We start from the raw sequence: 16314 nt of genomic DNA, 5'->3' as shown, positions 1-16314 counted from the left end.
ACACGCAGAACTTTCTCCAGCAAGACAGTCTCCATGCAGAGATGGGAGTCACCAGCGCGCGCGATGGGAGATGAAAGAGAACTCTCTGAGCGACTACGTAGGTAGACCCGACACACCGAGCCCGTAGGTGGTGTGTTAGGCAGGACGGTGTGGGAAAGGTACTCCCCAGCCAGGCCCGAAGCAGCTTGTAGGTGCTAAGGCTATTGAAAAAAAGGGGTTTAAGTGTGCAGCGACATGTACAGGAGGGCTGAATCGTTACGGAGCCGTCCATGCGTGTAGTCCAGGGTACATCAAGGAGGAGACAGAATCAATCACTGGGCTGCAGGGGGCAGTGGTGGGGGCGGGGGCAGGGGCTGAGGGGGAGTTGGTCACTACTGGAATAGGAATGACAGTCAGTGGGGTGGGGGTGGCAAGTGCCGGTGGGGGTGCTGGTGGGGGTGCTGGTGGCGACAGAGGCAGGGGTGGTGCCTCGATGCGGGGTTCCTCCACAGGCAGGGCATGGGCCAGCCTGGCCAGGCTGCTGGCCTTCTTCTGCTCCTGTTCCCGTTCCAAGCGAAGACGCTCCTGCTCCTCTACGCAGAGGGAACACAAGGATTGTCTCAGCGGGACCAACAGTCCTGGGCTCCAGCTTCACCTGTCCTTCACCAGCAGAGCACACCCCATCCTCTGACCTTGTGCCAGTCAGGGCTCAGTGATACCTCTGCTCAGCTTGAGATGCCACAAATATCCGTCCATACCCAGCTAGGCTCTGGGCTCAGTGCTGGTGGCACAGCAATGAGCAAATGAAACTGACCCAGTCCCTGCCTTTGGGGAGTTCAAGGCCTGGAGGGTGGCGGAAGGGACAAGTAACGGGATAATAATCCCGGCTAGGAGAGAAGACAGGCCTTGGCGGAGTGGGAGCTGTCAGAGAGGATGCTGGAGGCTCAGCCACTTGAAGGTTGAAGGGTTAGGCAGTTGATGAGCAAGGGTCAGGAGCAAAGGGTGATAGATGAGATGGGCAGAGGCCAGTCCATGACAGATCATAGCTTCTGGGCAAGACCTTCAACAGTATTTACCAATAGAAGGCAAGCAGTACTGCCCTGGCTGGTTTGGCTCAGTGGATAGAGCGTCGGCCTGCAGACTGAAGGGTCCCGGGTTCGATTCCAGTGAGGGCACATGCCCGGGTTGTGGGCTTGATCTCAGTAGGGGGGTCGTGCAGGAGGCAGCCTATCAGTGACTCTCATCATAGATGTTTCTCTCTCTCTCTCCCTCTCCCTCTCTGAAAGCAATAATGTATATATATAAAAAAGGCAAGGAGTACCTTCATTTCACAGAATGAGATAAATTAGCTCAGAGAGGCAAAGTGATTTGCTGAGGGTCCACAGCAAGTCACAGGTAAAATGGGTCGACCCAGCCAGATCTCTTCGACACAGGGTGGATGCCTGGCACTTACTGTGCCAACATATGCTCACTCAGTGTCTACACACATACACCTGGGTCCTCACAAGAGCCCCCCACCACAGGTAGGGCAGGGACATCACCTTCAGCTCACACATGAGGAAAACAGGCTCAGGACTCGGGACTCCTAGGCTATGTCCCAATGCCTCTGGTCCCCTCAGGGACCCTACAAAACATAACTGGTCCTTCTCTGTCCTTTGTCTTGCTGAAACTCATTTCCCTCAAATGCCACCCACCTCCCCCAGCAGCATAAACTAGAAAGGTACAAGGCAGCAGAGAGGAAAGCCGTGGCCTTTTTAATAGAGGTTGAACAAGGCAACGAGTTCAGGCAACATTGCACCATCGTCCAGCACCTCTGCTGAAAGAAAGCCTTGCAGGAAAGGGAGGCCTGTTTAGCAGCTGGCTGGGAACAGGGTTAAGGGGAGCGGCCCCTCCTGCTCCAAAGGCCCCACTCTACCGCCACCCTCCCCCATTTGGGGGCCCCTGGCTACAGAGCTGAGCCAGGGCCCTGGGGAGCGACTGCAGCCCCCAGGCCAGGGAGCAGGCTGGTCAACCTGCCCTCCCTCCTGCCCCGATTCACCACAATGCGGACTAACCCAGCTGACAGCACGGACACGCCCCAAACAGGCCACCCCACAAGGGGTGGGGCTGAGGGATGAGGTTGGCAAACCACCTCCCTCAGCAGGAGGGCATCAACCCCCACTTGTCTGTCAGGCTCCGGGGCCCCAGAAAACCTTAGAGCTCAGGGCCCTTTAGCCAATCAACAACCTGAGTGAGCCAGAGCCTGCTCTGAGCCCCTCCCCCCCACAAAGAGGCAAAGGAGGAAGTAGAGGGGGATGTGCTCTGAGAGGGGAAGCACTCAGTGGTTTCCCAGCAGCCAGAGCTCAGGAGCTGGACAGGTCAGCACCGGCCTCTTCCGCGTCTGTCTCCCCTGCCCTTCAGGAAGGGGAGCTGCCGGGCCAGAGCAGGCCCACTCCAACTGGGGGAGGCCCTGCTCTCCCAGGCCTTTCCAACCAGCACTGACTTACGTTACAGCCCCAAAGAAAACCAGCTCTCTGCTCCAGCTTCCCACAGGAACACACTGGGAAAGAAACCTGCTGAGTTCCAGTTATGGAGCCCTTCTCAGACCCAGCCCGGGACACCCCTAGTCCCCTTCTCTGCACCCACCTTCACCTCTCCCCTCCCCACACTCAAGACAAGAGCCCAACACAGTCCCCACCTCCATTCCTTTGAACCAGGACCCAAATTTTCATTGGCCTTGGGTTAATATTCCATTCTCCCATATTTAGGGGGAGAGACAGGGCCCCAATCCCAAGGATAGGTGACCTGGGACCTCAGATTGAAGGCAAACCTCTTATTCCCCATTTTTTAAAGCAACTCCAAAGTTCACCCAGGAGATGGCAACCTCTTCACCTACCCTTCTCTTCAAAAGCCAGGCAGGTACGCCTCACAGGTGCCAGAAAGGACCCAAGTGAAAGGCCAAACTCTATCACACCTGGATCAGCATGAAAAGGGTAACTGGTGGTAAAGAACACGGGACAGCCCAGGCCAGACCCAGCCCACCAAAGTGTCCTGCCTCCTCCCCACCACCTCTGACTCAATCCCAACCCAGCAGCTACCCTCTCCCAGTGCACTGTGGAGGGGAAGACAGTATAGGGGAAGCAAGCTGGCAGTCCCTTGGGGCCTCCCTCAGGAGCATATAGGTTTAGGCTCTTTAAAATAATGCTCTGCTGCACCCATGAGTGCACTCACTTCTCACTCCCACATACTCCGATAACTGCCCTGGGCTCTGCCCAGAGGCTGTACCCCACCCCACCCCAGGGAATTTAGCATGACCTCTCTGGGGTGATCCCCAGGGGCCATGGAGTGTACGGGCATTATGCTCCGTCAGCCATCCCCAGTGACTGTGACCCAGGTGCTCAGCTGGCACAGGGCTGGAGCTTGAGACATCCACACCTGGTGACCCCAAATATGCAGGGTCATTCTCCCCTCCTGCATGCTAACAGTGAGCCTGGCACAGAAGGCAGGCCCAGGGTGCAACTAGGTCAGAAGCCTTGGACACTTGGTCAGCTTCCTCCAATCAAGGTAGAAAAGGGTCCCCCAATGGAGCCATCTCCATGAATGCTGGGAAGTGACCAAGCCCTCTTGCTAACCACCAAGATGACCTTGCCCTTCCCTCTCCTCTCTCTGGCACACACAGGCACACACATCCTCAGGTTCATCATGTAAGCAATCTGGCTGCTCTAGGTCAGGAAACTGACCCCTGAGGTTAAATGGAGGCATGCATAAGAGGCTCCCTGTTCAGAGCTGCTCATCAGGTACATAGCCTGGGACAGCAGTTTTGATCAGAAGGTTCATGCACCACCCCCTCCTGTCCCATTCTTCCCATTCCCAGTCTGAGGACAGGCCATCAAGGAGAAAATGAACACTGGAGAGTCAATTGCCGTGGCCTGATCTGGCCATCTGTACATGAGTTTTTGGGGTAGATTTGGCTTTCCAGCATCCACCCATCCACTAAGAACCTGCCCCACCGACAAGCTGTGACTGGGCAGCTGAACTAGGCTTCAACTCACCTCCAGCTCTCACCATGTGGGGGAGAGGGCAGGGCTCTGCAACTTCTTAGGAGAGAACCATTCCCAGGTTCCTTCACAGAGTTGCACACATCCTCCCTGTCCTTACTGGTCAGCTGTGGATTTACTTATTTTGGAAAGGGTGGACAGACATAGTGGGGGTCTTCTCCCTTTTCCCATATGACCAACTAGCCTGCAGGTAAAGTAAAGATGAAGTGAGTGTTTCCTTGAGTCAAGGTCAGGGTCAATCCTGTTCACCTGTAGCACAGTGCCTGGTACACAATGGGGACACAATAGTATTCTTGAATTGCATTGTATTGATGGTGGCAGCAGGTGACTCCGTCTCTCCAAATCTTGTGCAAGCTCCTCCCCCTGCTTCTAGGCACGCAGTTCTTGGTCACCACCAACACTATCCACCGCCTGACCCTACTCTGGACCCCAAAGAAAAGGGGGAGGGGCGTTTGGGTTGATGTCTTAGCCCATCCGTTCTGAAAAACCCAAGCATCTCAGTCTCACATATCTCGAGTGACTTTTGACCTTGAGAGACCGGTGGAGCCAACTAGGCCATCCGACCCGCCGCTCCCGGTCCCTGGGCGGCTGCGACCCCCCCCTACCCCCCCGCTGGCCGCAGCATTGGCGGCGCGGCAGCAGGCGCGCGCGCACGCACACACACGCGCACACACAACACACACTACTACCTCCTGCATGACTCATCATTGAAGCAACAATAGGCAGAGAGAAAGGAAAGGAGGGCGCAGCGAAAATCTCCACCACCACCAACCCGCCTGAAGGGTTGGGAGGGGGAGGGTTAAGGAGGGCAGGAGTCCCCCGCTGCTGCACACACACCCCGACTGCTGAGGGATGAGGCCCTAGGAGCAGCACGGAAAACGGAGGTCTTTCCCCAGCTCCCCCTTTTCTGCAGCGCCCTGAAGCTAGGGGCCGTCAGCAAGGGCGAGTGGGGATAGGGGGCATCTGAAATCTTCGTCTCTCTCCCCCGGCCAGGAAGCGCCAAAGTTTGCCCCTTCTTCTCCCCGCTCATTCCACAGTGTGACCGGGGATGTGGCCAGGAGATCCCGGTGAGAACGTTTCGGGGTCAGTGGGAATGTGTGAGCTCTAAATATCCTGTTGCTCTGCAAGTCTAAGGGTTTCCCTCGTCTCAAAAACAGGAGATTGGGGCGAGAACCGACAGGTAAGCCCGGCTCCTCCTTCGCAGGGAAAAGGCTCTCCCGGAGAGAGATCAGCGCCCAGAGCCAGGGCCCAACCGGGCGCCAGGCCTCTGGCCAGCCCCGCCCAGACCCCGCCTCCGGTCGAGCGCGAGGCAGCGAGGAGGGGCCCGGCCGCGCCGTCCCTAGCGGGAGTGTCCCCGGTGCACGTGGTCGGGGGCGGGGTCCGTCCACGTCACCAGCCGGTGTAACCAACGGGCTTGGTACGCAGACACACGCAGCATTCCAGCCGAAAGCGGGTATGGAACGCGCAGACACGCCACATTCCACACCGGCTAAAGTGGGGCGCAGAAAGGGGGGCCCGGGGGCTGCCCCCAGCGACCTGCGGGCCGTTTTTCAAACACCCAATCAGCCGGCTCTCACCCAAACCCCTGACGCTAGACCCAGCCCAGGCTCCGGGAGGCGGGGTCAGGCGGGGCTGGCCAGGATCATAAGACACGCGATGTCATTTCATTCTGCAAAGGCCGCCTCCGCCCCAGTGGCGCGTAGATCTGCCAGGAGTGCCCCCCACACCCGCCCCATAGGGCCAGGGGAGCTGGGGAGTTGCTCCGCGTAGAGTAATTTCTACCCCACACTCCGTTACACACACGCCCACTCGTGTGCCCATGTACACGTCCGTTCATCTGCGCTCCTCCAGGCTCCCATCACACATCCCCCGTGCACACACGCACGCACACACAGGTCTGCCACCCCCACGCAACACCACTGCTCACCCCACCCCCGGCTCTCACAGACTCAAAGCTACCGAGGGTGCCACTGACCCACGCGAAAGGAGCCCTACAAAAGGTGCACAAGGGGTGGCAGGCAGCTGGGGTGGCGCTCACAGGAGCCGGGTCCCTCGCTGCATGCTAATGAAGTCATTAATTAATTTCCCTGCCCACAACACTCCTCCCTCCCCGGGCGGCGGCTCTTGCGCCGAGCCTTGCACTGCTGGCTTCGCGGGCCGCCCGGTAGAGGGTCTTGTCCGTGGTTTCGGCGTGGGTTCGGGGACCCGGGTCGCTCGCCTCCCCTTCCCGGGTGCCCCAGGGGCCCAGCCCCGCCGCTCACCACGTGCTCTCTGTTGTTGCTGCGCTTGCCATTCCAGGAAGCGGGCCGCCTCCAGTAGCGTCTCTATGCTCATCGCGCTGAGAGCTGCCGGGGGCGCGCCGGGGCCGAGACTGCGGCCCGCGAGCCAGGCACAGGACAGGCTGGCGGGCAGGCAGGAGGGAGGGATCACCTCCGGGGGGCGACAGGGCTGGGCGGCGCAGCGCACTCCGCAGGCAAGAACGGGGGAGCACGGGCAGGAAAATCAATGTCTCCCAAAATATTTGCAAAATATAATTTGCAAATTTAAAATAATTTGATGCAAAGAAAAAAAGAGGCGGCACTGCCTTCTTCCTTCCCCTCCCTCTCTTCCTTCCTTCTATTGCCTCCCGCCCCGCGGCCCCCGGGAGTCCCGCCGACAAGAAAAGGCTTTGCAACAAGATGGCGAGGAGGCACCGACACACACAACAAGGGAAGGAGCCGCGCTACCCCCGGCCGCCGCCCCCGCTACTACACCGGGGCCGCAGCCAAAGCCCGGACCGGAGCCCCCACCCGCAGGGCCGCGGCGTCTCACGGAGGGAGGGGCGGGGTCGGGAGCCAGCTGTCTCCACCCACTTACGGCGCTAGCACACGTGGCCTGGGTGGGGGTGGAAGCTCGGGCCGGGTTCGCGCCCTTCATTTCCGCTTTCCAGCCTCGCCCCGCCCCGATTGTATGCCACAAGTTGAACAAGGGTGTGTTTGGATCATTCACAACGAAATTTGTCCTGCTGGAGGGAAGGTGGAAAATTCATCACTTAAGAAGCTCAAATAAGGACATTTTAGGTCAGGGAAACATTAGGATGGTAGACACCGGCCTGATCTTTGGGTCTCCGCTCCCTACCCACACGTGACCTAATTCCTGCAACCACCCGACTGTCGCAATTGCCCCGGGATCCGCCCCTGGGCGGAGCTGACAGCCGGAGGCTGCCAGAGAACTTGGAAGGAGCGGAGTGGCGATCCGATTCCGCGTTTTGTCTCCATTCCTCCCCCCGCAGTGCGTTAGCATTCTATTAGGCGACGTCATCGGGCCACGGGCCAATGGGCGGGCAGGACAACACGGCATGGAGCAGCTCCACATGGACACCCCGCACCGCCGGCCTTCCGTTTAAAGGGCCAGTGTTTAGCAGGGTCACTTTCGCGGGTGCGGATGGGGCCACTGTGTGAATGGGAGATGGGACGTCGGAGTGAAATTCCGCAGTTGTGCCCTGAGGCTTAGCCTTGACTTTTCACTAGCCTTCCTTTAAAACAGTGTCTCCCTTTCCTTCCCCTCAACTCTGTCCACTGGTCTCTGATGTGGGTGGAGGCTCAAACTGTGCCACCCCCAAAGCCACCCATTACTCTGGGACCCGGGCGGGGCGGTTATGGCGAGGCATCCCCAGCCCGGACCAAGGGGGCGTGGCCCAAATCGGGAACAACAACGTGGAGGGCGGAAGCCCGGCCCTCCTGGTGGCTGGGCCAGAGACCGCGGGCGGGGCGCGGGGGCGGGGCCTCTTGGCCCGGCCTCAACCAGGGTCGCCCAGAGGGCTGGCCTTCCCCCCACCCCCTTACCTCCCCACCTTGGCGGGCACCCTTCTTACCGCCGCTTCCTGCGCTAGTGTTTGGGGGTGCATTCAGGAAGTTAGAACTTTGAGGTCAGCTTGCCCAAATCCTCATCTTGCAGGTAAGGAAACAGGCCCAGAAACTAGAAAGGACTCAGTATTCCAGTTGTTCCGTAGGGAGGAGCATTTATTCCTGACCCCAAGATGACTCTTTTGAAGGCAATTCTAGGACAGGGTCCCCAATTAGAAGAAAAGTCCTGAAAGAATATAAAATTGCTCCCATGGGAAGGAGTTTGACCATTTAATATGTGATTAGAACCACAAAAATCTTTACCTGAAACCCTGTGTTCCGCTTTGGAGGAAGTTGCAGAAACCCAGGTAGTTTGTAGTCACAAGCACAGGCCTGCTGAAGGCATATTTGCGGCACCCTGGTGCACATTCAGCTCTGTTGTCCCAATGCCAGCAGGCCTGGGGCCCTCTCAGTCCTGGCCACAGATTTCTTTCTTTGCCAACCAGCGCAGCAGGACAATGCCAGTTGGTTTTAAGATCCCACGGCCTGGGCATCACCATCATACAAAACCAAAAAGCAAACCTTTATGAGGAAGTCTCTTTGGCCAACCACCCTGCCAATCCATTCCCTTCCATTCCCACTGAGGGATAAATTCTTAATTTGGGGACTAGTGGAGGGCTAGACCCATTGAAAGCTGGTACATATGCATGCTTGCTGGCTTTGCTCCTTACCTTTGAGGGCACAGTGCATCCTAGGGAAAATCTGCACATGCCCTGACTCAGTTGGTTAGAGCTTCCTCCAATACGCCAAGGTTGTGGGTTCGATCCCCAGTCAGGACACATACAAGAATCAATCAATGAATACATAACTAAGAGGAACAACAAATCAATGTCTCTCTCAAATCAACCAATAAAAGAAAAAATCTACACAGATCCTGGAAATCAAGAATCTAGTCAACAAGAGGAAAGGGCTCTGACCTTTCCACAGTTAATGTCCCAGCATCTACACCGGAGCATGGAGAGGCCATTACACACAAAAATGCCTGGATGCCTGCCACTGGCTCTATTTATGATGAAGCTGGAAAGTAACAGGTATTAAACATCCCAGTTCTTTTCCATGGGATGGATAAATACCCTTTTCGTAGAAGGGCTGCATCAGTGCTGGTTTTGACATTGCTCCCTTTGAGGCGTCTGCAAGCTGCTACCAGTGTTATTGGGCCTGGCCAACTGCAAAACTGAAGAAAATGGCAAATTTAAAGGCAATATATAGGTGTGTGTGGTGGGGGAGGAGAGAGGGTAAACAGTATATATAATAGTGGCCTGAAGTAACGTTGCTGACCAAGTTCTCATTTTGTTTGGGGTAAGTACTGGACCATTCTGCCCAGTGACCCAGGATGCTCAGAGCTACATCCTGCCATAGCTTTCTGTCCTCAAGTAGTTATGGCACACATACAGCTCTTGAAGTCTCTTCTAGAGGCTAAAGTCCAATTTTCCTGACTCTTCTTGTCAGGGCCAGCTCTATCATATTTAGAAGGCACCACTTTGCAAAGTAATATTCTAAAGGCACTTATTCCTTTAGTGGGGAAACAGGAGATAAAAGTGAACAGATTCAAATGCCAGCCTCTCCCTTGCCCCCAATACCCCATCTGCTCCAGAGCTTAGTGGAGATGCTTGCTATTTAAAACAAACAGCCTTACTGGCTTCACATGATCATCTGTTTATTTGGGTCATGTGGGGACAGCAGCCAGGGGATGTTAGGCAAAAGCAAGGGTTTAGAAAGGAGGCTCTTTCTGGGCCTACAGTTGCCTACAGAAGCCTGAAAATGGTCAAACAGCTTTTTCTCATCAACTAAGATTCCCCTAGTTGGTGAATGGACAGATATCTCTGTCAAGGTGATGGATGAGGAATAAAAGTGGAGGGGAATGAACAGAAGGGCTGTTTAATGTTTTGGCCTCAGCTTCCTATTCCAAGGGGGTGGAACTTAGGTAGAAGCTGCCAATTGTATTCATTCAACGGAATGGGAAAAGAAACATTTTTGATGTTTTAGCAGAAAAGTTAGCACATTTTGAGAATGATCCAAAGCCCAGGTATCTCAAAAAAAAAACTGTTCTAAAGTTTCTTTGTGCCTTCTAGGTGTTTAATACCTTTGAGGCAGAAGAAACCTGGGCCATCATCCATCAATGAGTGCTTTTTCACGAGATTTCTATTTTCAGCCTTCCTTCTCCAGCCGTGTGTACCCTAACGCCCACATCAAATCCCTCAATTTTTTAATATGCTGAACTAGACATTTCCTAATGACACTGTCTTCCATGCCCCCCCATTTACCCCAACAAAGCCATATGTATAGGCTTCACACTAGATCCCAGATGTCCTAACATTCCATACCTGACCTCTGAAATTTTACAAGTGGCTTTAGGGAGCTTTTCACCTATCATAATTAAGACAAGACCAGAAACAGAAAGTCAGCTATGAGATGAAGAGGAAGGAGCAGACGACCAGTCCAGCCAGAGACACACCAGACACTATTCATTTAACCAATATTTATTGTGTGCCTAACATGTGCCAGCACTGGGCTGGGTATCCTTGTAGCCAAGGCCAGGTGACCCTTTGGTAAGCCAGAGTGGGGTAAAGGTCACAGAGCAGAATTCCATATAATACCTGCAAAAGGCTAGCTTTGCTCTCTACCACAGTGCTGGATGTAGCACAAGATCATGTGATTACATAAAGGCCCATAAAGTACTGAGATACTCATTTTAGAAGGTTAGGGTCCCCAATAATCATATTTTTTGTAAGAAGGAATAAGAAAAACTAAGTGGATTGCAAGTAGGGTTAGCCAGCTGAACCTGATTCCTGATAAGCCTACCCTGAATGATGACCAGGGTTTTGAATTACTTTAATAGAGGTGAATCCTATGAGTACTCATTCAATCATCAGGGAAGTGGGCTCTCTAGAGCCCGAAGTTTCCATCTAAGTCTTTACCTACCATCCTCCACTCCTGGTGAGTTGTCCAAGGGCCTTTCCTGAACCTACGAAACAGGTACAATCAAGTTCCACCTTGCCATTCATGTACTTTCCCCTCTTCATTGCCTCACACGTGTCACAGCTAGAAGAGTTGAGATCACTGAGTCCAAACTCCCAAGAGAAGGTATCCAAGGTCTCAAAGCTGCTTAGTGTCAGCTGGGATGAGAGGTGGCCTGGTTCTCCTTTGACTGTGTGAAACAGGCCAGCTGGGGTAGTGAGTCCAGAGTCCTGAAGACCTCACAGAAATGGATGACGGTAGGGAAATAACCTCTTCCTTCCAGGCTAAGGACAGGAATCCTCATTAACTCTGCTCAGTGGTGCTCAATAAACAAGCTTAGCAAATGACTGAGAAGGCAAAGCAGAGGATCTCAGAGGACACTGCACTGCCTCAGGCCACTCTGAGGAATTAGGAGTTTCTAACTGGGCCTGGGTAGGCAGGGATACTTCAGGGGGAGCTGGCCTAAAAAGGTGACTGGGGAAGGGGCAGATTTTTATCCAGGCAACCGCCCTGGGTGTGGACACTGAGTAATAAGGAAAGACATGCAGTTCAAAAGCAAAAAGGGAGGAGCCAGGCACTATGAGCTTTTCTGAGAAACCAAAGAGGCTAGCCACTACGCAGCCAGAGACACTTAGGATGTGGATGACTTAGGAAGGAGGAAGCTGATAAAGTGGAAAAAGGCACAAGGGAAAGGATGAGGGCTTCAGTTAGTCCTCTGGCGGGGTTCGGGGAAGGAAGTTGTGGCTTTAGAGTAAACTAATTCAGGTTATGGGAGTGAGACTGGACAAAGTTAGTAGAGAAAGGTAAAGTCTTCAAAATGAGTTAAGAGCCAGCTGGATCAGTTAGGGTGGGGGGATGTTGATGATAGAGAAGGCCCCTCGCAGGGTACAGGGCTGGAATGCAATCAGTGCCCCCCAGAAAGGACTAAGTTCTACTGTCCCAGCAATCCAAGCTCATACCTAAAAGCAAGGCTGCAGGATCAAGTCTTTAAAACCCAAGAGATCAGCTACCTGCACTCTAACTGATGCCCTTTAAGAAGACTATACAAGGTCCAGAGCACTGGCCTGTCACTGAATAGACTGCCTAGATCCAGGGCTCAGCTCCATGCCTGCAACCAGAATTCTTACCAAGGCCCCTGGGCCCATTGGGAGAGTGTATACTGGGCAGTGCTAGGGATACTCCAGGACACTCCAGGAGCCACATGTCAGCCTGTGCCTCTCCCACCCTCCAGGCCTGGGGCTGGGATAGTACATCCACTCAGCCTCACAGTGCTCAAGTCCCCATACCCTTAATACTGAATTAAGATTTACAATTAGGTAAATTGCAAATTACCTAATTAGACACCTCAGATGGCAGTGCTGGGGCTGACCAGTCATCTTTCTAATGTGTTACTCTGTGATAACTCTCAACCATTTGTTAAATAGGTCCTTAAACCTCAAACCATAAACCAACATCAAGTCTTAAATGTAAAAAATAATGCCAAAAAGAGCCATAATATAATATAGGCAGACATTTTGTTGCTCCTAGGGTGAAGGAGGTGTCTACACATAAAGGCAAACAAAGGAAATATAAAGGGACAGACTGACAGATTTGATTACATAAACCCTCTAAAAGCTCTTTAACTGTAAAAACAAACAAAATCACCATAAATAAAAGGAAAAGGTTAATGACAAAATGGAGGAAAATATTGGTAAGATGTGCCTTTGCAATTCAATAAAAAGAACACCTGGATAGAAAAATGAACACAGAACATAATTTAAAATTTATAAAACAATATATGAATATATACAACATAAATATGTGTAAATATATGAAAATGTTTGACCTTGCCAATAACACAATAAAATTAAAACAATGAAAATATTCTCACCTATATATTAAAAGGGTTTCTAAAAATTAGTCTGCTATCAAATGTGTGGTAAAGACAAGCACTTATAAAAATGTAAACTAGTACAACCTTTTTAGTGAGCAAATTAGCAAAATATATAAAAAACCTTTAAAAGCCTGGCCGGCATGGCTCAGTGGTTGAACGTTGACCTATGAACCAAAAGGTCATAGTTCCATTCCCAGTCAGGGCACATGCCCCGGGTTGAGGGCTCAATCCCCAGTAGAGGGTGTGCAAGAGGCAGCCAATCCATGATTCTCTCTCATCACTGATGTTTCTCTCTCTCTCCCCCTCTCCCTTCTTCTCTAAAATCAATAAAAATACATATATATTTTAAAAAGAACTTTTAAAAGAGTCATATCCTCTGCTTCAGTGATTTTTTAAAACATTTTTAATGGATTTTTAGAGGAGAGGGAGAGAGAAACTTCGATGTGAGAGCGAGACATTGATTGGCTGTCTCCTTCATGCCCTACTGGGGATTGAGCCCAAAACCTGGGCATGAGCCCTGACCCGGAATTGGACAGGCAACCCTCCAGTGCAGGGAACGATGCCCAACCAACTGAGCCACACTGGCCAGGGCTGCTTCAGTGATTCTTACATAAACTTATATTAAAGCAATAAGTAAATAAATATTTGTATAAAGATATTCACTAAAGCATTATTTATAATAGTGAAAGGCAGGAAACCTAAATTTCCAACAAGAAACAACTGGTTTAGTGAAGTAACACTCAGAATACGGCACGTGAAGAAAACAAGGTTGTCAATAAACCAAAATATTAACAATGATTGTCTTTGGGCAGTGTGATTACTGGTAATTTTGATTTTCACAAGTTTTCTGACACAGACTAATTTTATAATTAGCAAATGTTATCATAATATGTTTGCTAAAATGCTAAAATTATGAAACAGTAATATACAATATGATCCCACATTTACTATTTAAAAAGATATACATATATAAAAATACTAAGATAGGTAAAATGTAAAATAATTCCATTTGAGTAATGGAATTGTAAATTTTTATTCATTATTTTATAAATTTTGTATAGTGACAATGCATTACTTTTATAAAATGAAATTATGTCAAAAGGGAAAGTTTTCCTGTGTTTTATCAGGAAAGGCCTCATACTTTTTTTTTTTTAATCCTCACCTGAGGATATGCTTTTATTGATTTTAAATGTGTGGGTTTTTTTAACCCATTGTAGGCCATAAGTGTCTGTAGACTCAAGCGGCAGACCTTTCCCACATATCACACGCGTCTAAAAAAAAAAAAAAAAAATTCCCTAAGTGACAGCCCTAACTTTAAAATCATTTTTCATGAGAATTTTCAGCTGGATAGAAAAATGAACACAGAACATAATTTGACCTTGGTCATATTTTCTATCCAAGAACACCCAAATTGTGAGTAATATATTTATTTTTATAATATTCATTGCAAATTGATTTTTTAAATTAAATTCAAAATATTGTGGCGTGTGGGGATGGTTTCCGTTTTGGATGTGTGGCAGTTAACTAATTATTGATTTCAGAGAAAGGAAGGGAGAGGGAGAGAGACAGAAACATCAATAATGAGAGAGAATCATTGATTGGCTATCTCCTGCACACCCTCCCACTGGAGATCGAGCCTGCAACGCAGGCATGTGCCCTGATGGCTGGACCGTGACTTCCTGGTTCATAGGTCAACGCTCAACCACTGTTTTTACTGATTTGAGAGAAAGAGAAAAAGGAGAGAGAGTGAGAGAGAAACAATGACCGGTTGCCTCCCATATGTGCCCCAACTGGGGATCAAACCCATAACCTAGGTATGTTTCCTGACTGGAAATCGAACCTAAAACCTTTTGGTGTACAGGACAATGCTCCAACCAACTGAACTACCTGGCCAGGGGCTCATACTTCTTGTTCTCAACTAACCTGACCTATTGCTGTGGGTCTACTTCCCATACTAGTCTTTATTCTGAAAGCTGTCCCATTTTACCCCCAAAAGCAGATTTCATCTCCCCCCTCAAACCTATCTAACTCTTATCTTTCTGATGCTTAGCTCTGAAGTTTCCCCACTGATTTTAGAGAGAGTGAAAACTCTAAAAAAAAGGAGGGTGGGCAGGAACTAGAGTTCAGTAGTTGAAGTAAATGAGAGTTAGGACAGTGAAGGCTGCAAATATTTATAGTTCTAACACCTGCTGGTAGAAAAGGTCACATACTAGCTTTTCCTAAAATACTGAATTAAGATTTACAATTAGGTAAATTTCTCACAATCTGGATTTCTGACTTCCCTCAAAGAAATGAAAAGATCCAGGGGAGGTAAGAGATCAATCAAAGGACTTATACATGCATATAATCATAACCAATGGACACAGACACTAAGGGGGTGAGGACATGTGCTGGGGGTGGGGGTGGCCAGGGGGAAGTCAATGGAGGGAAAAGGAGACATATGTAATACTATATGTAATACTTTAAACTATATATATATACATTCCAAATAAAATAAAAAAAAGAAATGAAAAGATCCAACAACACTGGGCACCTATTTTTACATGGCAATAACCAACAGGAACTGAATAAAAGCTACTTCCTTTTAGTCAGAGCATGAGCTATCCCTTGTTGCCTGGCCCCTGGGGTAGAAGATGAGGAAGTACTGTACTTCCCTTTGTAAATGAAAAAGTCCTTATTAGTGCTCATCTAGGTCACTGAAACACTGAAATACAGGCCAGAGTTCGGTCCATAATGCCCACTTTGGCTCTCAAGGCAGGAATCCTGGACAAGCAAGTTGGAATTGAGGATCCTGTCGGACCAGACTAGAAACCCCCCTTTCCCAGCCAATTTATGGGAGCAGGCCTGCCTCACCCAGGCCCCGGCCCAGCAGTGCTCTCTGGATGGCCTTCTCTTTTGGACAGTAGCAGCAGCACATTTCCCTAGGGGCTGACTGGCTGCTAGAGCCAGCCAAGTCCCCCAGCTGAGAATTTCCTGGCTCTGGTTTCTAGACTCCCAGGCCACACTCCCTGAATGGCTCCACCAGATGGCAGGCAGCCTTTTCTTTTCTTCAGATTTTGAGTTCACTCACTCTACCTGGGGAAGACGACTTGCTATTTTTCTGACAATTACTACCCTCTCCAGCAAAAAAAGCACATCAGTTCTGTGTTCTGCATGTGAAATATTTAGTGCTGTCTACTAAAAATATTTTAAAAATCCTTCTTCACTTATTATACAATTAGGTATTGTCTAGGAGTCATTACCTAATTATCAGTTATTTAGTTATTTTATATTGATTCTGATCCAACATGTACATGCGCTAGAATTTTATTTTGTGGTTTCACTAACTACTTAATTATCTGCACGACTGCCAAATACAAAATTCTATGGAAATTTGGTAGCATAAATTAAGAACTAATCACAAGTAATTTCACTTATTAAATCTTGCTCATTGATCATAGGCTGGAAAATAATATAACCTTAAAGGGCAAAACGGTGAGAATGGGTAAGAGATGCTTTTTGTCTCTTCCCTGTCAAATAATTGACGTCTACTTCCCTAGAGGTGGGTCAAATTATTTCCAAATCTTGAGATCTGTTATCCTGA

The 16314-nt window shown here is 50.2% G+C and overlaps 1 protein-coding gene across 1 annotated transcript in view; it reads right to left on the bottom strand.

Annotated features, from left to right (window-relative positions):
• The window catches only part of MNT (MAX network transcriptional repressor), a 17232-nt gene extending 10446 nt beyond the window's left edge, over positions 1-6786 (bottom strand). Inside the window, 3 exon segments of the mRNA XM_023762831.1 lie at positions 247-359; positions 361-572; positions 6278-6786. Of these exon segments, the coding sequence (XP_023618599.1) occupies positions 247-359; positions 361-572; positions 6278-6350 (398 nt within the window). The 5' untranslated portion in view covers positions 6351-6786.
• Positions 6787-16314: the final 9528 nt, after the last annotated feature.

Source organism: Myotis lucifugus, unplaced genomic scaffold (genome assembly GCF_000147115.1).
Source record: "Myotis lucifugus unplaced genomic scaffold, Myoluc2.0 scaffold_262, whole genome shotgun sequence".
NCBI classification, from domain to species: Eukaryota; Metazoa; Chordata; class Mammalia; order Chiroptera; family Vespertilionidae; genus Myotis; species Myotis lucifugus.
This window is presented reverse-complemented; position numbering and strand designations above follow the sequence as displayed.